Below are 18638 nucleotides of genomic sequence, written 5' to 3' on the forward strand. Positions count from 1 at the left end.
CATCAAAATATAACATTGTTAAATTTTCTACATGCATCAAGAAAGGTTACAGGTCACGAGATGGTAAATACACAATACAAATGCAGCTGAAATTGCAACTTACACTGGCTTCTTCAGTCTCACTATTATTCTTTTTTTTTTATAAAATATTTATTAAGGGTTTTAAACAATTTAAACAACACAACAAACTTCCCATTCACAATCCAAAAAAAGAAAAACACCAAAAGGCAAAAAAAACCCTACAAAGCATACAGAAAAAACAAGCAAAAAAAATAAAAAGACATAAAAAAGAAAATGATTCAATTTCCTAAATATTATTTCCATAACCCTCTTTCATGACTCCCTCGCATCTCCCTTTTCTGTGTTCCTGTTTATAAAATCTTATTCAGCAATACTTCACCTTCTTTCAAATCTTATTTTATGTTATACAATTCAGCTATTACATCTCCAATTTTTCCCTTTTCTTATCAGTTATTTGAGCTTAACATAATATTGTTCGAATTTCACCTTTGTTCTTATAAACCAATTTTTACATACTCCTTTCAAATTTTTCACTAATGCCACGTTATCTTTATATCCTGCATCATTCTAACATTCATACAATTTACAGTACTTTTGCAAGTAGATCTTAAATTTCTTCCAGTCCTCTTCCACTATCTCTTCTCCCAGGTCTCGGATTCTGCCAGTCATTTCTGCCATCTCCATGTAGTCATCAGTTGCATCTGCCATTCTTCCAGGGTGGGCAAATCTTGAGTCTTCCAGTACTTTGCGATAAGTATTCTTGCTGCTGTTGTCGCATACATAAAAAAAGTTCGGTCCTTCTTTGGCACCATTTGGCCGACAATGCCCAAAAGGAAGGCCTCTGGTTTCTTAAGGAAGGTATATTTGAATACCTTTTTTAGCTCATTATAGATCATTTCCCAGAAAGCCTTAACCTTTGGGCACGTCCACCAAAGGTGAAAGAATGTTCCTTCAGTTTCTTTACATTTCCAACACTTATTGTCTGGCAAATGGTATATTTTTGCAAGCTTGACTGGGGTCATGTACCACCTATATATCATTTTCATAATATTTTCTTTCAAGGCATTACATGCCGTGAATTTCACACCGGTGGTCCATAACCGTTCCCAGTCAGCAAACATAATATTGTAGCCAATGTCTTGCGCCCATTTTATCATAGCTGATTTAACCGTTTCATCCTGAGTGTTCCATTTTAACAGCAAGTTATACATTTTTGAAAGTACCTCAATTTTTCGTTCTAACAGTTCTGTTTCTAGTTTCGATTTTTCCACCTGGAAGCCTGTTTTTTTGTCCATATTAAAGGCCTCTCTGATCTGAGCATAATGTAACCAATCTCGCACTTTATCCTTTAATTTCTCAAAACTCTGCAACCTCCATGTGTCTCCATCTTTTTCTACTATTTCCCAATATTTTGGCCAGTTGGCCTCCATATTGAGTCTTTTCTGAGCCTTAGCTTCCATTGGTGACAACCACCTTGGGGTTTTACTTTCTAATAAATCTTTATATCTTGTCCAGACATTAAACACTGCCTTCCTGACAATATGGTTCTTGAAAGCTTTGTGAGCTTAACCTTGTCGTACCACAAATATGCATGCCACCCAAATACATTGTTGAACCCTTCCAAATCCAAAATGTCAGTGTTCTCCAGAAGTAGCCAATCTTTTAACCAGCAGAAAGCTGCTGATTCATAGTACAATTTCATGTCTGGCAGGGCAAACCCCCCTCTTTCTTTAGCATCAGTTAATATTTTAAATTTTATTCTGGGCTTTTTGCCCTGCCAGACAAACCTGGAGATATCTCTCTGCCACCTCTTGAAACACTCCATCTTGTCCACAATCTGCAAGGTCTGAAACAAGAACAACATTTTTGGCAATACATTCATCTTTATAGCAGCAATTCGACCCAACAAGGAAAGCTTCAATTTTGACCAAATTTCTAGGTCCTTTTTAATTTCTGACCAACATTTTTCATAATTATCTTTGAATAGATTCAGATTTTTAGCTGTCATATTAACCCCTAGATATTTCACCTTTTTCACCACATTTAGGTCTGTCTCCTTCTGAAACCTTTCTTTTTCTGAAGTTGTCAAGTTTTTTCCCAAAACCTTAAGTTTTCTGCTTATTTAATTTAAATCCCGCCACCCGACCAAATTCTTGAATCAGTTCTAACACCCTTTTCGTACTAGATTCTGGCTCCTGTAATGTCAAAACCAAATCATCTGCAAAAGCTTTAAGTTTATACTGTTTAGCTCCGACCTGGATTCCTTCAACCAACCGGTCCCCTCTGATCATGTTCAGGAGCACCTCCAGGATCGAAATAAATAGCAATGGGGAAATAGGGCAACCCTGTCGTGTTCCTTTCTCAATCTTAAACTCTTCTGTCACCACATTATTAACTATCAATTTTGCCTTTTGTTCAGAATAAATTGCTTCTATACCATTTTCAAACCCCCGTCCCACTCCCATCCCTTTAAGATTTTCCTTCATAAATTTCCATGAAATATCGTCAAAGGCCTTCTCCGCATCAATAAAAATCAATACTGCTTTTGTATTGGTGTTCATTTGCAAAAGTTCCAAAATATCAATAATGTTCCTTGTATTGTCAGACAAATGTCTACCTGGGAGAAAGCCTGCCTGGTCCTTGTGAATCACTTCATTTAACACTCTTTTTAATCTATTTGCCAAAATATCTGCAAAAATTTTGTAATCCACATTTAACAGGGAAATGGGACGGTAGTTCTTAAGTTGTGTCTTTTCAGTTTCAGATTTAGGTATCAATGTGATGAAAGCTTCTTTCCACGACTCCGGTGCCTTCTCTCCCCCCCCCCCCTAATCTCATTGCAAACCTCTTTTAATGGTTGAATCAAATGGTCTTTCAAAGTCTTATAATACTTAGAGGTAAGCCCATCCGGCCCTGGAGATTTGCCCAATTGCATATTCTGAATGGCACCTTCAATCTCTTGTTCTGTTATTTTATAGTTCAATATTGTCTTATTTTCTTGAGAAAGTTTTGGTAGTCCATTGTTTCTTAAAAATTGGTCTATCTCAATCTCTTTTTGCGGCCCTTGAGTATAAAGTTGTTTAAAATATCTCTGGAAGCATTTTCTAATCTCCACAGGGTTCTGAATATTTCTCCCTTCAACTTCTAGGTTAGTGACCGTATTCAATTTTTGTCTCTTTTTCAACTGCCAAGCTAGCAGTTTTCCACATTTATTTGCCAATTCAAAGGTCCTTTGTTTCATTTGTTTGATTTTCCATTCAACTTCCTGATTTATCAGTTTTGAATATTGTGCTTGATAAAGTTTAATTTCTCTCAGAATCTCCTGTGACTTTGGTTTCAGTCTTAACTTTTTCTCACCTTCTTTTATTTTGTCCAAGATCTTATTTTTTTTCTCATTCTGGGCTCTTTTCTTTATCGTATTCTGTTGTATCAGAAACCCCCTCATAACCGCCTTACTTGCATCCCAGATTACTCTTTTTTCCACTGTAGTTTTCAAATTTATTTCAAAATAATCACTCAGAGTCTTTTGGGCCTTTTTAACAATCTCCTGGTCTCTAAATAAGGTGTAATTCATCTTCCATCTAAAGGAGCCGGTTGTAGTTAGTCTCATTTCCATCTTTACTGCATTATGGTCGGAGCAGGTTTTTGGGCAGATTTCCACCTTTCTAGTCTTAGGTGCCAGTCCTCTAGTTATCCAAATTTGGTCGATTCTTGTCCATGTCATTTTGGCTTCAGAGAAGAATGTCCCCTCTCTTCCCAGGGGGTTCTTTGTCCTCCAGATGTCAACCAAGTCCATATTGTCGGTTAGTTCAAAAAAGGTTTTGGTAGTCTGCCCTCTTTTGTCATACTTTGGTTTTGCGCTTTGTCCATGTTCGTGGATACCACCCCATTCATATCACCCATCATAATGTTGTTGTTATAGTCCATATAGTCCAACATTGTCTCATGCAGCTTCTTGTAAAATTCCGATTTCCCCTCATTCGGTGCATAGATTCCCAAAATTAAAAATTTCCCCCCTTGTATTTGCACTTCAATTGCCAAAATGCTTCCTTGCTCGTCTTTAAAAAAGAATTTTGGTGACAGGCTCTCCTTTGCATATATCACAACTCCTCTTTTCTTCACTCGATCCGATGAAATAAATTCTTGGCCTAGTCTCTTGTTGATTAACACTTTTCTGTGGAGCCTGATCACATGTGTTTCCTGCAAACAGATGATATCTAATTGTTCCTTTTTTAATAAATGAAAGATCCTCTTCCTTTTTTCCGGGGAATTAAAGCCGTTAATATTCCAACTTAAAAGCTGCAGAGACATCCTGAACGTTTCTATTCTCCCTTTTGTGGTGGTGTCTCTTTCTCCTGGTCTTCAGGCCCCAAAGGTGCAGGTAACAATCCTGGTAGTCCAGAACCCAAGGCTCCCGGTTCTACAGTCCCTTTCTGAAGGTCTTCTCCGTGATCACTCAAAAATTTTTCCTTGTCTTCAGCTGTTTTGATTTTCACTTTCTTCCCTCTAAAGTTAAAGGATAATCCCTGGGGAAATTCCCACCTAAAGACAATTGAATTGCTTCTCAACAATTTAACAAGATCTGCGTAGCAAGATCTGAGCTCCAATAGATGTTTCGGGATATCTTTATAGATTTCCACTCTCAAATCTTGAATTTCAAGTGATTTTTGAAAATGTGCACTCAGTATCTTATCTCTTTCCTCCTTCGTTCTCAGAGAGATCAAACAGTCTCTAGGCTTGCCCCCTTTTCACTACTTTTCCCAGTCTGAATGCACTTACAATTCTGAAATCTTTGTCTTCTTCCAAAGGCCAAAATTTTGTAAATTCTTTTGTCAAGTAATCAATTAAATCCCCTTTTTCAAGCTCAGGGACTGACCTCAGTCTCAAATTATTCTCCTTACTTCGTAATTCAATCATAGACAGATAGGCCTGCTGTTCACCAATCTGCTTGCGCATAGGTTTAACTTCCTCTTGTACGGCCTCTGCTTTCTGTTTAGCCTCCTCAGCTATTTTGCGATTTTCTGTAGTAGCTTCAAACAACTTCCCAATTGATTGTGCATTTAAAGCCACTTGTTTAGTCAGATTGTCAACACTAGCTGTATTTTGATCAATTTTAGATGATTGTTCAGATACTTGCCTGCTCAGGCCTTCCAATTTTTCAAAAATTTTGTCAAGTACTGAAGGAGAATCCCCTCCTGCAGCCATTCCTTCTGGCCTGGCCTGCTCTGATTCTTCCTCTTGTGCCAGTACAATAGGAACCGATGATCTGCGCAGATGTGAAATTACAGTAGTTTGTTGTGTCTTAGTTTGAGCTGATCTTGTTCTCCCAGTTCCACTCATCCCAGTTCTGTCTACGTGTCAAGGTCAGTCAGTGAACTATTCCCTTGGGAATCCACAAGCCAGGAGATAAACAAAGAAAAAGAAGAATAACAGTTCCCCAGCAGTTATAATCCACAATTCCTCTAGAGGGAGGTTAGATGAGTCTTAGGGAGGAAAACAAAGTTAATGTTCATGTAAAGTTTCTTATGCTCTCCAAAATCCCTTAAGCATTTATGACAATGTCCAACAGCTTCTAAGTCCCAAAAGTCCTTCAGAGCTTTAAATCTTAGCAGAGTTACTCCTTAGGTTACTTACAATGTCTCAAAAAGTGTCAGGTTCCATGAAACAGTGTATCAGTTCAGCAGAACAAGTAACAGTCCAATGTAGCAATCCAAATAGCCAAATCCACAAACTGACAGTTTTGACAGTCTGGCAGCCCAACTGCCTGGGTTTCTTAAAAAATTTGTAAATCCACTAAGAAAGAGGTACGATAACATCCAAGAATAGGAAGATAAAGTCAGATAATACCAAAACCAAGTCCAATTTGATTGATGCTCGGATTAGTTCCTTTTAAAGCACGAATTCAAAGGCATTAGAAAGTTTAAAATCTTTGCTTTGAATCTTTTAAACAGTACCGGGAGATGGACTTCCTGGTTGCGTCTCCCGTTTTGGCCGAAATCTCAATTCAAAGTTGGTCCCCAAATCGATCTTTCCCCTTACTCACGGGTTGTTACGTTCTTTAGCCGAATTGTTCCAGGAAAAGGGTCATCGGTCACCGACAGCAGCTTTGTGGCTTCACTCCACAGAAAGAGCGATCGACTCACAGCACCGCGCCAGCCCCTTCACGCTCCGGATCCCCTTACGGGGTTCCTTCAACGTTTTGGGGGGCGCTGATGGTGCCCGCCGAGTCCCACAGCCACAGGCTAGCTCTGCCTGTGGTTTTCCAGTATGGGTCTCCGCTTCGCCGTAGCGGACGACCCGTTTCTGCGGAGCTTCCCCTTCACAGCAGGAAGGAGACCGCCATTGTCGTTTGCGCCGCCCCCGGAAGTCCAGTCTCACTATTATTCAACCCCTTCATGGCAAGCGTCTTTAGTACTTAGTAGAGGAGCCTTTTGCTGCTACAGCCTACTGCAAACTAGATGCATTGCCAGACAACAGCTTCTGGCAGCGTTCCTGAGCTTCTGCGCATGTGTGAGTGCAGAAACCCAGAAGTAACCCGTTCCGGTACTTTTGGGTTCGGCGCAGTGCGCAACCCGAAAACATACAACCTAAAGCGTCTGTGACCTGAGGTATGACTGCAATATTCTTGGGTTTGTGTGCTGCAACCGCCTTCTTCAAATCCACCTGAGATTTTCTATGGGGTTCAGGTCAGGTGACACTGATGGCCACTGTAGAAGCTTCCAGGACTACTTCTGCAACCAAACCTTGGTGAAATTTGAGGTATGCTTGGGACCATTGCCCTGTTGGAAGGTCCAGTGACACCCAAACTTCACCTTCCTCACAGACAGCATGACGTTTCCTCCTAGGATTTCCCAATACTTCAATGAATCCATCCTGCCTTCCACACATTGCAAACTGCAAGTGGCAGAGGATGCAAAGCAGCCCCAGAGCATCACTGAGCCACCACCATGCTTCACTGTAGGCAGAGTGTTCTTTTCAGCGTGTGCTTCATTCATCTTCCTCCAGACATAGCGCTGATCCATGGGGCCAAAAAGTTCCAATTTTGTTTCATCGCTCCACAGAACAGAATCCCAAAACTACTGTGGCTTATTTATATGATTTTGAGCTTATTGGAGCCAACTTTTCTTGAGCTTTTGGGTCAGCAGTGGTGTACGCCTTGGAGTTCTGGCATAGAAATGTTGGGGAAATGCCCTGGGGTGCCCCTGCAGCCCCCAAACTCTGAGCGTCCTCCGGTAATTATTCTGATAAAAAAAGAAAGAAATGGATCCAGAAAATCAGTTTTTTCCAAAAGCATCTGGATCTGGTCTGCGACCACTCAATCCAGAACCTTGTCCAGGACAGGGAGATTAGCAAGTGCCTGGTAGTTAGGTTTTCCAAATCCAGGGGAGGTTTCATAAGGAGTGGTTTTACCACTTCCTCCTACAAACAGGCAGGGACCACCCCCTCTCTTAAAGAGGCATTGATCACTGGATACATCAGTCTCCAAGAGTGGACCTTCCTAATAGATCCCCCGCCTCTGTGGGGGGGGGGGTAGGTGCTAACTGTTGGGAAAACGCCTTGGAGTGCCCCTGCAGCCCCCAAACTCTGAGCGTCCTCCGGTATGCGCAGCTCTGGAAAAGGCATTCACCTTCAGTGCGCTTCAGCTACATATATCAACTGATATATGCACACTAATCTTCTGGCATAACACAGCAAGAAGAACGAGACATTGTAGAGCTAATCTGCGTATTTATTTAAACACTACATACAGACAAAGGAATTATTGCATCCTTTCTCTCCAGCTCTGAGAGAACAGACAGGTCAAAAGCAAAAGTTCAGTGTAACAGTACACATAGCGGAAGACATAAGACTGTCTTCCGTTCTCACACTCTTCCCAGACAGGCATGTGAATTATACCAATCACATCTGCAGCATCGGAGGCATGAAATACTAACAAGAAATATGCGCCTTACTGTGCTCACTGAAACATCACTGCCTGCTACCACCAAGTCTTCCTGCAGCTCTTTTGCAGTCACTCAAGTGTTTTTCCCAGCCTGTCTTCTCAGAAATGTGGTTTCTGCTGCAGTTTGCTTCCTTTTTCTGCCCCATCCAGGTAGTGTAACCACCGTAACTTTGAACTTGGAAACTCTGCTTCCAATGGTGTCTTTAGGAACATGCAGTGCCTTCGCTGTGTTCTTGTATGCTGCTCATTGTTTGTGATGGGTGATGTTCTCTTGAACCATTCTCTTGACTTAGCCATATTTCTAACATGCATCCAAATTTGACACTCTGCAACCCCCTAGCCAGCTCAGGTATTTCATGTGTTGCCCCTCAAGTACACCTGGTGCAACTAATGAAGCCCTTGATTCATTGCATCAGGTGTGCTTGAGACAACACCTGTTGTATTTGTGCTGTTGTGAGGGATTCTATTCAGGGGGTTGAATAATAGCAAGACTAGAGAAGCCAGTATAAGTTGCAATTTCAGCTGCATTTCAGGAAACCACTTGAAGCATCTGTTGTGTGGAGCTATTTCAATTGCTTTTGTTTGATTCGCTCACTGCAAACAGCTGGAAGTCTGTAAATTTTGATGATAAACATGATTTGCCATGGGGATTGAATTGCAACTGTATGTATACTGCCATCTGCTCCCCCGCAATTAACTTTGGGTGTTCCAAGTGCCCAGACCATTTGGGCCTCAAATGTTACATTTCTATCACCGTTACCCTGGCAACTAGGCCTTTGGCAGGGCTGTTGACATTCCTTTCTCTATCTCACTTTCCTTGCCTCACCTATCTCCCAGGAAGCTTCAAGGATATGTTTGGATTTACACTCCAATGTTAATTAGAACAACATCCTTAATGATCGTTTGTGCCACTTTCAGGGTTAGATGGGGTTTCTTGTTTATGGCCTCAAGAGCACAGGGGTTATAAAACCTTATAAAATGTAGGTGCACAGGAGCCATATATAAAAACTATTCAGTGACGTGTTCTATCTTTCTGAACTTTAAATGTCATTAATATTTGAAACAATTAAATCAAAATATACACCCTGGGTCTCTGATTCTTATGTCATATTCGTAGGATGTATTTCTTAGATGCTAATTGTTATGCTACAGCAATGCAACTATTAATGCTTTATCTCATTCACAATTGTTTCATAGTGGCTGGAATGACTGGTACTGCTCACATTGATGGAGATCATATTGTTGTGTCAGTTCCTGAAGCTGTACTAGTTTCCAATTTTGTCACAGATGGGATCACCCTTGATCATGGCTTAGCCACTGAAGTTGTCCAAGGACCTGATATCATAACCGAAACTGATGTTACAGAAGGGGTGATAGTTCCTGAATCTGTATTGGAAGCTGATGTATCTATTGAAGAAGCACTAGATACCCGTGATCATGTTTTGACTTCAGATATAGTAGCAGAAACTGTTGGCGTTCCTGATGAGGTTTTTGTGGCTGATCTTGTTACGAGTCCTGATGGACATTTGGAACATGTGGTACAAGATTCTGTGTCAGGATCTGATTCTCCCACAATGGTTTCAGAAGAGGTTCTTGTAACCAATTCAGATACAGAAACTGTGATTCAAACATCTGGCACTATTCCTGGTTCTACAGTTACTATAAAGACTGAAGATGAGGATGATGGCAAGAGCACATCAGAAGACTACTTAATGATATCTTGTAAGTTAAGTAAAGGTTTATACAACATTTGACTATTCAGACTAGAAATGATCCAATGATGAGAGGCTATGAAATATAATTGGTTGTGAGTATGATGTAGTTTCCCAGTAAATTTTTGGCAGAAATAGTGTTATGCCAGTCGAATAGTCAATACAGCTTAAATGTGGTTTGTAGTAAGTAAGTTAGTGTACCTAAATCCACTCATATCCCCTCACTTATGGAAGACTGTTGGATCTAGCACAGGCTTCCATGGCCCAGAATGGAAGTGAAGGGATTTCTGCAAATTTTCCTTTCTCTGACAGTCACACACACTACATACTTCACTATTCCAAAGGGTTCCCCAACTCTTTTGAGCTGATTTTGGAGGGCTTGTAGGAGATTGCAGAGGAAAGAGTTGAGTTGGCTTCCTTCTGTCTTGGGAGACAATGGAGGAGTCTGAAAAAAATGACACTACCCTACTTTCCACTAAAACACCTGCTAAATCGAAGAGCCTTCTGTCACACGTGGCTCTAATACAACCCATATAATGAGATTTTGTTTTCACAGTTAGAGGTCCATGGGAATGATGCACCAGTCTAGAGTATATACATTCTGGGACCCATGGGAGCAGGACTTAATGGAAAACGTTATGAAAGAATCTCAAGAACACATATGACATAGCAGATTTTATTATTCCTTGAGCTCTTTAGCATACATTTCCAAATGGAGTACGTTACTCTACATTTTTAAAGGTTTTTTTTTTAAAAAAATCTAGATTTTATAATGACCTGTTTCAGGAAATTAATGGCAATACATAAATTGAAGCTCAGATACTCAATAAAAACAGCAGATTCTTACGGGACCTTAAAGACTATCAAAGTTACTGTGACATGAGCTTTTGTGAAATACCATTTATTTTATCAGATATAGGAAGTGTTATCAACTGCATGTGTGTCTTTCTGTGTGTGTATATATATTTACACACACACTGTTGGGTTGGGGGCACGTGTGTGTCGTGGGTGAAAGTGAGTGAGAGAGAGAGAGAGAGAGAGAGAGGGGTATGTGTTTGTTTTATACATACACATACTATCTGACTGCAACTCAGGATAACACTTCAAACATCTGATGAAGTGGACTGTAGTCCTAAAAAGCTTATACCATAAGAAATTTGTCCTTAAGGTGCCATTGATTTTGCTGTAAGAGATGTGACACAAATAACATAAAACATCTTTTGTTTTTGTTTTTCAGGTTTGTGATGTTCAAACACCCACAGTGGATTGCTAGCTCTTGATCCTTATGATGGCACTGCATGTACATTACTGATGATCCTTCTTTCTTTTCTTCTTTGGCGATCACTCGTAGCCGAGTAAGATTGTCTTCCATAAACACAGTTTTAACAATGAGTCCGTAAGTGGCTGTGGAGACCATTTCTGGATCCACACGTCCTTCCACAGTGGGGACATTGGTTTCCGGGTGGGAGTTGATCACGGTGTGGATTTGCCAAGCGTTCCTTCCTCTTAGCATGTTTCTCCCTTGCGTCCTGAGTTCGAGTGTCTTCAAAGCCCCTGACACCTTTGGTAAAGGCTGTTCTCCAACTGGAGCGCTCACAGGCCAGTGTTTCCCAGTTGTCAGTGTTTATACTACATTTTTTTTAGATTTTTCTTGAGACATTCTTTAAATCTCTTTTGTTGACCACCAGCATTAAGCTTTCCATTTTTAAGTTCGGAATAGTGTAGTTGCTTTGGAAGACAATCATCAGGCATCCACACATGACCAGTCCAACGAAGTTGATCTTTGCTTCTTCCAGTACACTGGTATTAGTTCGCCTGTCTTCCCAAGTGATGTGTGAAATTTTTTGGAGACACTGTTGATGGAATATTTCGAGGAGTTGGAGATGGCGTTTATAAGTGGTCCATGTTTCACAAGCATATAGTAAGGTTGGCAGTACAATAGCTTTGTAAAAAAGCATTTTGGTTTCCCTGCGAATGTCCTGATCCCTCAAACACTGCAAACATTGCACTTCAGTCGGGAGAAAGCTGCACTCGCAGAACTCAGGCGATGCTGGATTTCAGCATCAGTGTTGGCCCTTGTGGAAAGATAACTGCCTAGGTAGGAGAATTGATGGACATTTTCCAAGGTTACACCATTGAGTTGGATTTGTGGTGCTGCAGAGGGGTTATTTTGTACTTGTTGGTGCAGCACTTTGGTTTTTTGGATGTTGAGTGATAGGCCAAGCCTTTCGTAAGCTTCTGGAAAGATGTTTAGGATGGTTTGGAGGTCATCCTCTGAGCGTGCGCACACTACGTTGTCATCAGCATACTGAAGCTCTATGACGGAAGTTACAGTAACTTTACTCTTTGATGATCCTATACTAACCACTACAGAACCACACTGGAGCTGTCTTTTAGGGGTAAGGTAATATTCCACCACCACCTTCTTCCATAATTTTTTTATTTTGTTTAACAGCATTTATAACTGCTTAATATTTAAAATTGATAAGCGGTATGCAGAAATGCAAACATTAAAATTGTATAATAAAATCAGAGAAAAATACAAAAATCTAGTAATAACAGGGCCCGTTCTTATGCTTATTACAATATAAGCAATATATTGGGCAACTTTTTCTTGGTGCTATTCCATTTCCCCTAGCAAGTCTGCCTTAATTGTAGTAGAATTCCACCACCCCAGTGATATCATTATGACAGTCTTGAAAGGTAGTGGAGTTTGTAACTAGCAATGTGTAGAACAACATTGTTGCTCCTGCTGCAGATCACATTTTCAGAAATTATTCTGAGACTCATAATATGCCATCCACATCTGGCATGTTGGCCAGAAGTTACCTAGCCTGTAAAATGGCATTGCTTATTTTGCAAATGTTATGAATTCATTCCTTTATTGTTTCCTATGAGATAGATACTAGGGAAGGGGTTTCCCCCAAAAAAGAAATAGCACAGCTGTAGAACTATGGCACATATCTCAAGGGCTTCTAGGATGGGTGTGATATCACCAGCATAGTACATGCTAAGACATCACATAAACTGGGAGCTGGCAATCTACAGTGAATCTGAACATCTCACACCTGGAAACAGCCAAGAAAGGTAAGTTAGAGGTGGCAAATAGTATTTTTCTTGATCTTTGGCAAACAGGCATTTCTGCAGCATTTATCTTCTAAATAATCTCTCCACAATTCATAGAATTGTAGAGTTGGAAAGAATCCCGAGGGTCATCAAGTCCAAACTCTAATGCAGGAATCTCTGCTAGATCATACATGACAGATGGCCATCCAACCTCTGCTTTAAAAACTGGAAGGAAGGAGAGTCCACCACCTCACAAGGGGGTCTGTTCAACTGTTGAGCAACTCTTACTGTCAGAAAGTCAGAACCTCCTTTCTTGTAACTTGAATCCATTGGTTCGGGTCCTTGCCTCTGGAGCAGTGCCATCCTCCATGTAACAGCCCTTGAGATATTTGAAGATGGCTATCAGATCTCACCTCTGTCTCCTGTTTACCAGACTAAATATACCTAACTCCTTCAACCGTTCTTCATAAGGCTTGGCTTCCAGACCCTTTATCATCTTGGTTGCCCTCCTCTGCACACATTCCAGATGGTCAATACCCTCCTTAAATTGTGATGCCCAGAACTGGACACAGTATTACAGGTGTGGTCTGACCAAGGCAAAATAGAGTGGTACTATTACTTCCCTTGATTGGGATACTACAGTGGTACCTCGGGTTAAGAACTTAATTCGTTCCGGAGGTTGGTTCTTAACCTGAAACTGTTCTTAACCTGAAGCACCACTTTAGCTAATGGGGCCTCCTGCTGCCACTGCGCCGCCACCGCACGATTTCTGTTCTCATCCTGAAGCAAAGTTCTTAACCCGAGGTACTATTTCTGGGTTAGCGGAGTCTGTAACCTGAAGCGTCTGTAACCCGAGGTACCACTGTATACTTCTTTGTGCTGAGAGCAACAATATGATATTGATAATTTGCATTAGCAGTAATTTGCTCAGTTTTTTCTCTGGGCTTACTGTGTGGACCAGACCAGAAAGTAATAGGCCCACAACTATCGAAAATCAGGTAAAATTTCTAGATATTCTAAACGACTCTGTCTAGAAGAGTTGGTGTTGGAATGAACTTGGGGGGGGGGGGCAAACCTGCACTTAATCTTGAATGGTGCCCAGGATGTAAGTATTATTGAGCCAATTTGGAGCAGTGGCCATAGTGCTATTAAATTAAATAAGCATGCAAATGGCCAGTTGCCAAAAAAATCCAACATGCTCACATTTGATTTCAAAAGAGGATACTTCCATTAAATGAGGAGACTGGTAAAAAGGAAGCTGAAAGCCAAAGTCAGCAGAGTCAAATCACTCCAAAACGCTTGTGAGTTGTTGAAAAATACACTATTAGAAACTCAATTGGCATGTATAGGGCAGTTGAGGCAAGGTACCATGAGGGCCCAGGAGACACCAGCATGGTTAATGAGCAGTCAAAGAAGCAATTAGAGGAAAGGCAGCTTCCTTCCTTTGGGTCATTAGTGGTGTATGCCTTGGAGTTCTGGCATGGAAACCAGTGTTAGAAACATATGAAATCACTTCCAGTCTGCTGCGAAGGATAATGGCAGTGTGCTGGGTGTCGTCTGCGACATGGAGCTGGCAGGAAAGGCTTGGAGGGCAGCTCTGGATCTCAGCACACCCCCTAAAAAACCCCCCACAGGAAAGTGGGGACCTGAGGGTTCCAGCAGAGTGAAAAATCTCGCCTCCCCCCAATCATCTCTCGGCCGCTGCTGTGCGCGCGGGAGGGAAGGGGAAGAGGCTTGAGATCGCTCTCAGCATCAACGCAGCCTGCTGCCGAAGCTATGATATGTCACCAGAAGCAGCAGACAGATTCGATGTAAAAGTCAATAAAATATTTTAAACGTGGAATCAGACTCTAAATTTACTATTTCGCAAAACGGAAGCAAAACAGGAAGTCAGCTTCCGATATTTGCGGACAGGCACTGCAAAGGGAACTTTTTTGTGAATGGGACTCGGATTCTGCTTATAGCAAAGGGGAACTGTAACACTCAACTTTGACTGGATGGATGGTTACATTCTAACGGCTTGCAACTTTAACTGTATCCAGATACCTAGTGAGATACAAATGGAACTTTACTGACTGCTGGTGGTTTTAGCAATTTTATATAAAAATTTGGAGGAGCTAAAGAAGAAAAGGGGGAGGAGAGGAAAGGAAGCCTGCAGGGAACTCTTGCACATTTGGGGGGTAACTCCCCAAAAGTGGAAAATAGCCTGGAACAGCTTCCCAAGCATTCTGAACCCCCCCAAAAAACCTGAAAGAGCTCCCCAAATAAGATTTTCTGATTAAAAATCCGGCCTGTTTTTGAGCTTGAAGACACGCCATGGGATTACAATAAAAATAAAAAGGAACTATAAGTCTTGGAACTTTCGCAAACCATCATCATTTGAGACCTTGCAAGTAGATAAGTACAATTTAAAGAACAATGTTTCTTCTACTCCTTTTCTCTAAAAGACAATAACAGGAAATTGGACTGGCCTAACATATTTATACCACTTCACTTTCTCTGCCTTTTGGAATATTAATGAACTATTTCTTTCACTGCACAATATTGTATTTGTATATTTTATATTTCTTGATCTAATGGAAATTTGGGGTTGTTTTTTTACATTTCCCTTTTGCTTTGGTGATAAAAGTATTTGTTACAGTGTGGTGGGGAGGGAGAAATCAGACAAAAGGGAAAGTGAAACCAAGAGAGATCTGGGGGGGGGGTCAGTCTCACGGCTTGAATAGACTCAGAGCCTGCAGGTGTGACCTTGATCAATTCACACAATACTGGGAACCAACAGATAAGAAATGTCTGGAACAGACAGAGTAACAAGGAAAGCGACTGCTCCCGCTGCTGCGGCAGCTACTAGATGGACCAGCGTACAGCTTGGTGACAATGGGGATAAGGGAGAGAAAGAACAGACAGATCTTTTTGCATTGTCAGTGTGGTGTAGTGGTTAAGAGTGGTAGACTCATAATCTGGGGAACCAGGTTCACGTCTCCACTCCTCCACATGCAGCTGCTGGGTGACCTTGGGCTAGTCACACTTCTTTGAAGTCTCTCAGCTCCACTCACCTCACAGAGTGTTTGTTGTGGGGGGGGGGGGGAAAGGAGAATGTTTTGAGACTCTTTCGGGTAGTGATAAAGTGGGATATCAAATCCAAACTCCTCCTCCTCCTCCTCCTCCTTGTAGCTTTCGGAATTTAGAAAAGAGATGTTGAACTCAATGAAAGAATTTACACAACAGGTCCGCAGTGATATGGAAAAATCTAACTTATCACTGAAGGAAGAAATACATAGAGACATTGAGAACTCAAAGTTTTGAAAGAACAGTTTGGGATATTGGGAGATAAGGTCAACAACTTGGAAAAAAGTAGACAAATTAGAAAAACTAAGAGAGGAGGTCACAGAAGTAAAAGAGAAACAAAAAGGGGTGTTGGGATTGGTACAAGGGGTTCAAGAGAAACAGAATGACTTAGAGGTTCAGGTTCTACTTTTGCAATTACAAGAGACAGGACGATCAGAATCAGAGGCCTACCAGACTCTGACTCTGAGCCAATTCTAGAGACATATGTGATGCAGACAATTTCAGAATGGATGGAGGGAAAGCACAGACTGGTTGGACGGCCTAGTAGAAAGCTGTGTTAGAATTAAATCATTTCAGAGTAGAGAACGGAAGCAGCCAGGATACATTTTCCTAACATTAGTGACAAAAAAAGTGAAGGACGCAATCCTTCAGAACAGTTTTGAAAATGATCTCGTGGTTGCTGGGCAGAAAGTAGACATTTTTAGAGAGATTCCGCTGAAACTGAGATTAAGAAGAACAAAATATAGGTTTTTGACAATGGTTCTTTGGAGAGCCAACATCAGATACAAATGGGAATTCCCAGAGGGCATTTCCTTTACATACATGAAGAGGAAATATAGACTCACATCAGAATTTCAGGCGAGAGAATTTCTGGACAAAAGCAGGAGAGACTTAGATCCCAAACAAGATAGGGGATACCCCCGAGCTTAGCAAAAGAAAGTTCTGGAACAACTAGCACTGGAAGAGGCTGCATCAGGGAAAGTAGATACTGTAACTGACTCTGAAAATGGCCAATCTTAAATTAACTGAGATGGAACATAAATGGTTTAAACTGTGAAGCCAAACGTCATTGGATTGAACATGTAATAGCAAAACAGAAATTAGATATAATTTGTCTACAAGAGACACATATTGCAAAAAAGCACAAAAGGGTCTTAATTAATAAAAAAAATAGGTATGGATTTCATCTCATCAGATAAAACAAATTGTCTTTTATATTAACTCTCACTTGAACCCAAATTGATTCAGAAGGATGAAAAGGGTAGAATTCTAATAATACAAATTAAAATTCAGGGAGAGGAAGTGATACTGGTTGGCATTTATGCACCCAATGACAAGAAAGCATTAGAAACAATTAGAATTAGAAACAGAATTACTTGAATTCGCAGATCAAAAGATCATTCTAATGGGAGACTTAAATGGAGTTCCATCTCTAGTTAAAGACAGATCAGCCAGGAAAAAAGAGACTTGTTGTTTAGTCGTGTCCGACTCTTTGTGACCCCGTGGACCAGAGCACGCCAGGCACTCCTGTCTTCCCCTGCCTCCCGCAGCTTGGTCAAACTCATGCTGGTAGCTTCGAGAACACTGTCCAACCATCTTGTCCTCTGTCAACCCCTTCTTCTTGTGCCCTCCATCTTTCCCAACATCAGGGTCTTTTCCAGGGAGGCTTCCCTTCTCATGAGGTGGCCAAAGTATTGGAGCCTCAGCTTCAGGACCTGTCCTTCCAGTGAGCACTCAGGGCTGATTTCCTTAAGAATGGATAGGTTTGATCTTCTTGCAGTCCATGGGACTCTCAAGAGTCTCCTCCAGCACCATAATTCAAAAGCATCAATTCTTTGGTGATCAGCCTTCTTGATGGTCCAGCTCTCACTTCCATACATCACTACTGGGGAAACCATAGCTTTAACTGTATGGACCTTTATCGGCAAGGTGATGTCTCTGCTTTTTAAGATGCTGTCTAGGTTTGTCACTGCTTTTCTCCCAAGAAGCAGGCGTCTTTTTATTTCGTGACTGCTGTCACCATCTGCAGTGATCATGGAGCCCAAGAAAGTAAAATCTCTCACTGCCTCCATTTCTTCCTCTTCTATTTGCCAGGAGGTGATGGGCCCAGGAGGTGATGTAGACTGATCTTCTCCAGTCCTCTGGCCACTGCTGAGTTTTCCAAACTTGCTGGCATATTGAGTGTAGCACCTTAACAGCACCATCTTTTAAAATTTTAGATAGTTCAGCCTGACTATCATCACTTCCACTGGTCTTGTTATTAGCACTGCTTTCTAAGGCCCATTTGACTTCATTCCCCAAGATGTCTGGCTCAAGGTCAGCAACCACACTACCTGGGGTGTACGAGACATCCATATCTTTCTGGTATAATTCCTCTGTGTATTCTTGCCACCTCTTCTTGATGTCTTCTGTTTCTGTTAGGTCCTTACCACTTTTGTCCTTTATTATGGAAATCTTTGCACGAAATGTTCCTTTCATAGCTCCAATTTTCTTAAACAGGTCTCTGGTTTTTCCCATTCTATTGTTTTCCTCTATTTCTTTGCATTGCTCGTTTAAGAAAGCCTTCTTGTCTCTCCTTGCTATTTTTTGGAAATCTGCATTCAATTTCCTGTATCTTTCACTATCTCCCTCGCATTTTGCTTGCCTTCTCTCCCCCGCTATAATAATATAATAATAATAATTTATTATTTGTACCCCGCCCATCTGGCTGGGTTTCCCCAGCCACTCTGGGCGGCTTCCATAGAAACCAAAAAACCACTAAAATATCATACATTAAAAACTTCCCTGAACAGGGCTGCCTTAAGATGTCTTCTGAATGTCAGGTAGTT

The 18638-nt window shown here is 41.2% G+C and overlaps 1 protein-coding gene across 8 annotated transcripts in view; it reads left to right on the forward strand.

The window, feature by feature from the left end:
* LOC310697663 (zinc finger protein 711-like) overlaps positions 1-18638 on the forward strand; it is a 64650-nt gene that overhangs the window by 10635 nt on the left and 35377 nt on the right. For 7 of the 8 annotated variants that reach the window (XM_083484334.1, XM_083484336.1, XM_083484341.1 and 4 more), the window contains exon 3: positions 9161-9685. The exons of the other annotated variant lie outside the window; for it this stretch is intronic. In XM_083484334.1, the coding sequence (XP_083340460.1) occupies positions 9161-9685 (525 nt within the window). The remainder of the gene's footprint in view (positions 1-9160; positions 9686-18638) is intronic. 8 annotated transcript variants of the gene reach the window in all.

Source organism: Podarcis liolepis (assembly GCF_965112155.1).
Source record: "Podarcis liolepis genome assembly, chromosome: W".
NCBI classification, from domain to species: Eukaryota; Metazoa; Chordata; class Lepidosauria; order Squamata; family Lacertidae; genus Podarcis; species Podarcis liolepis.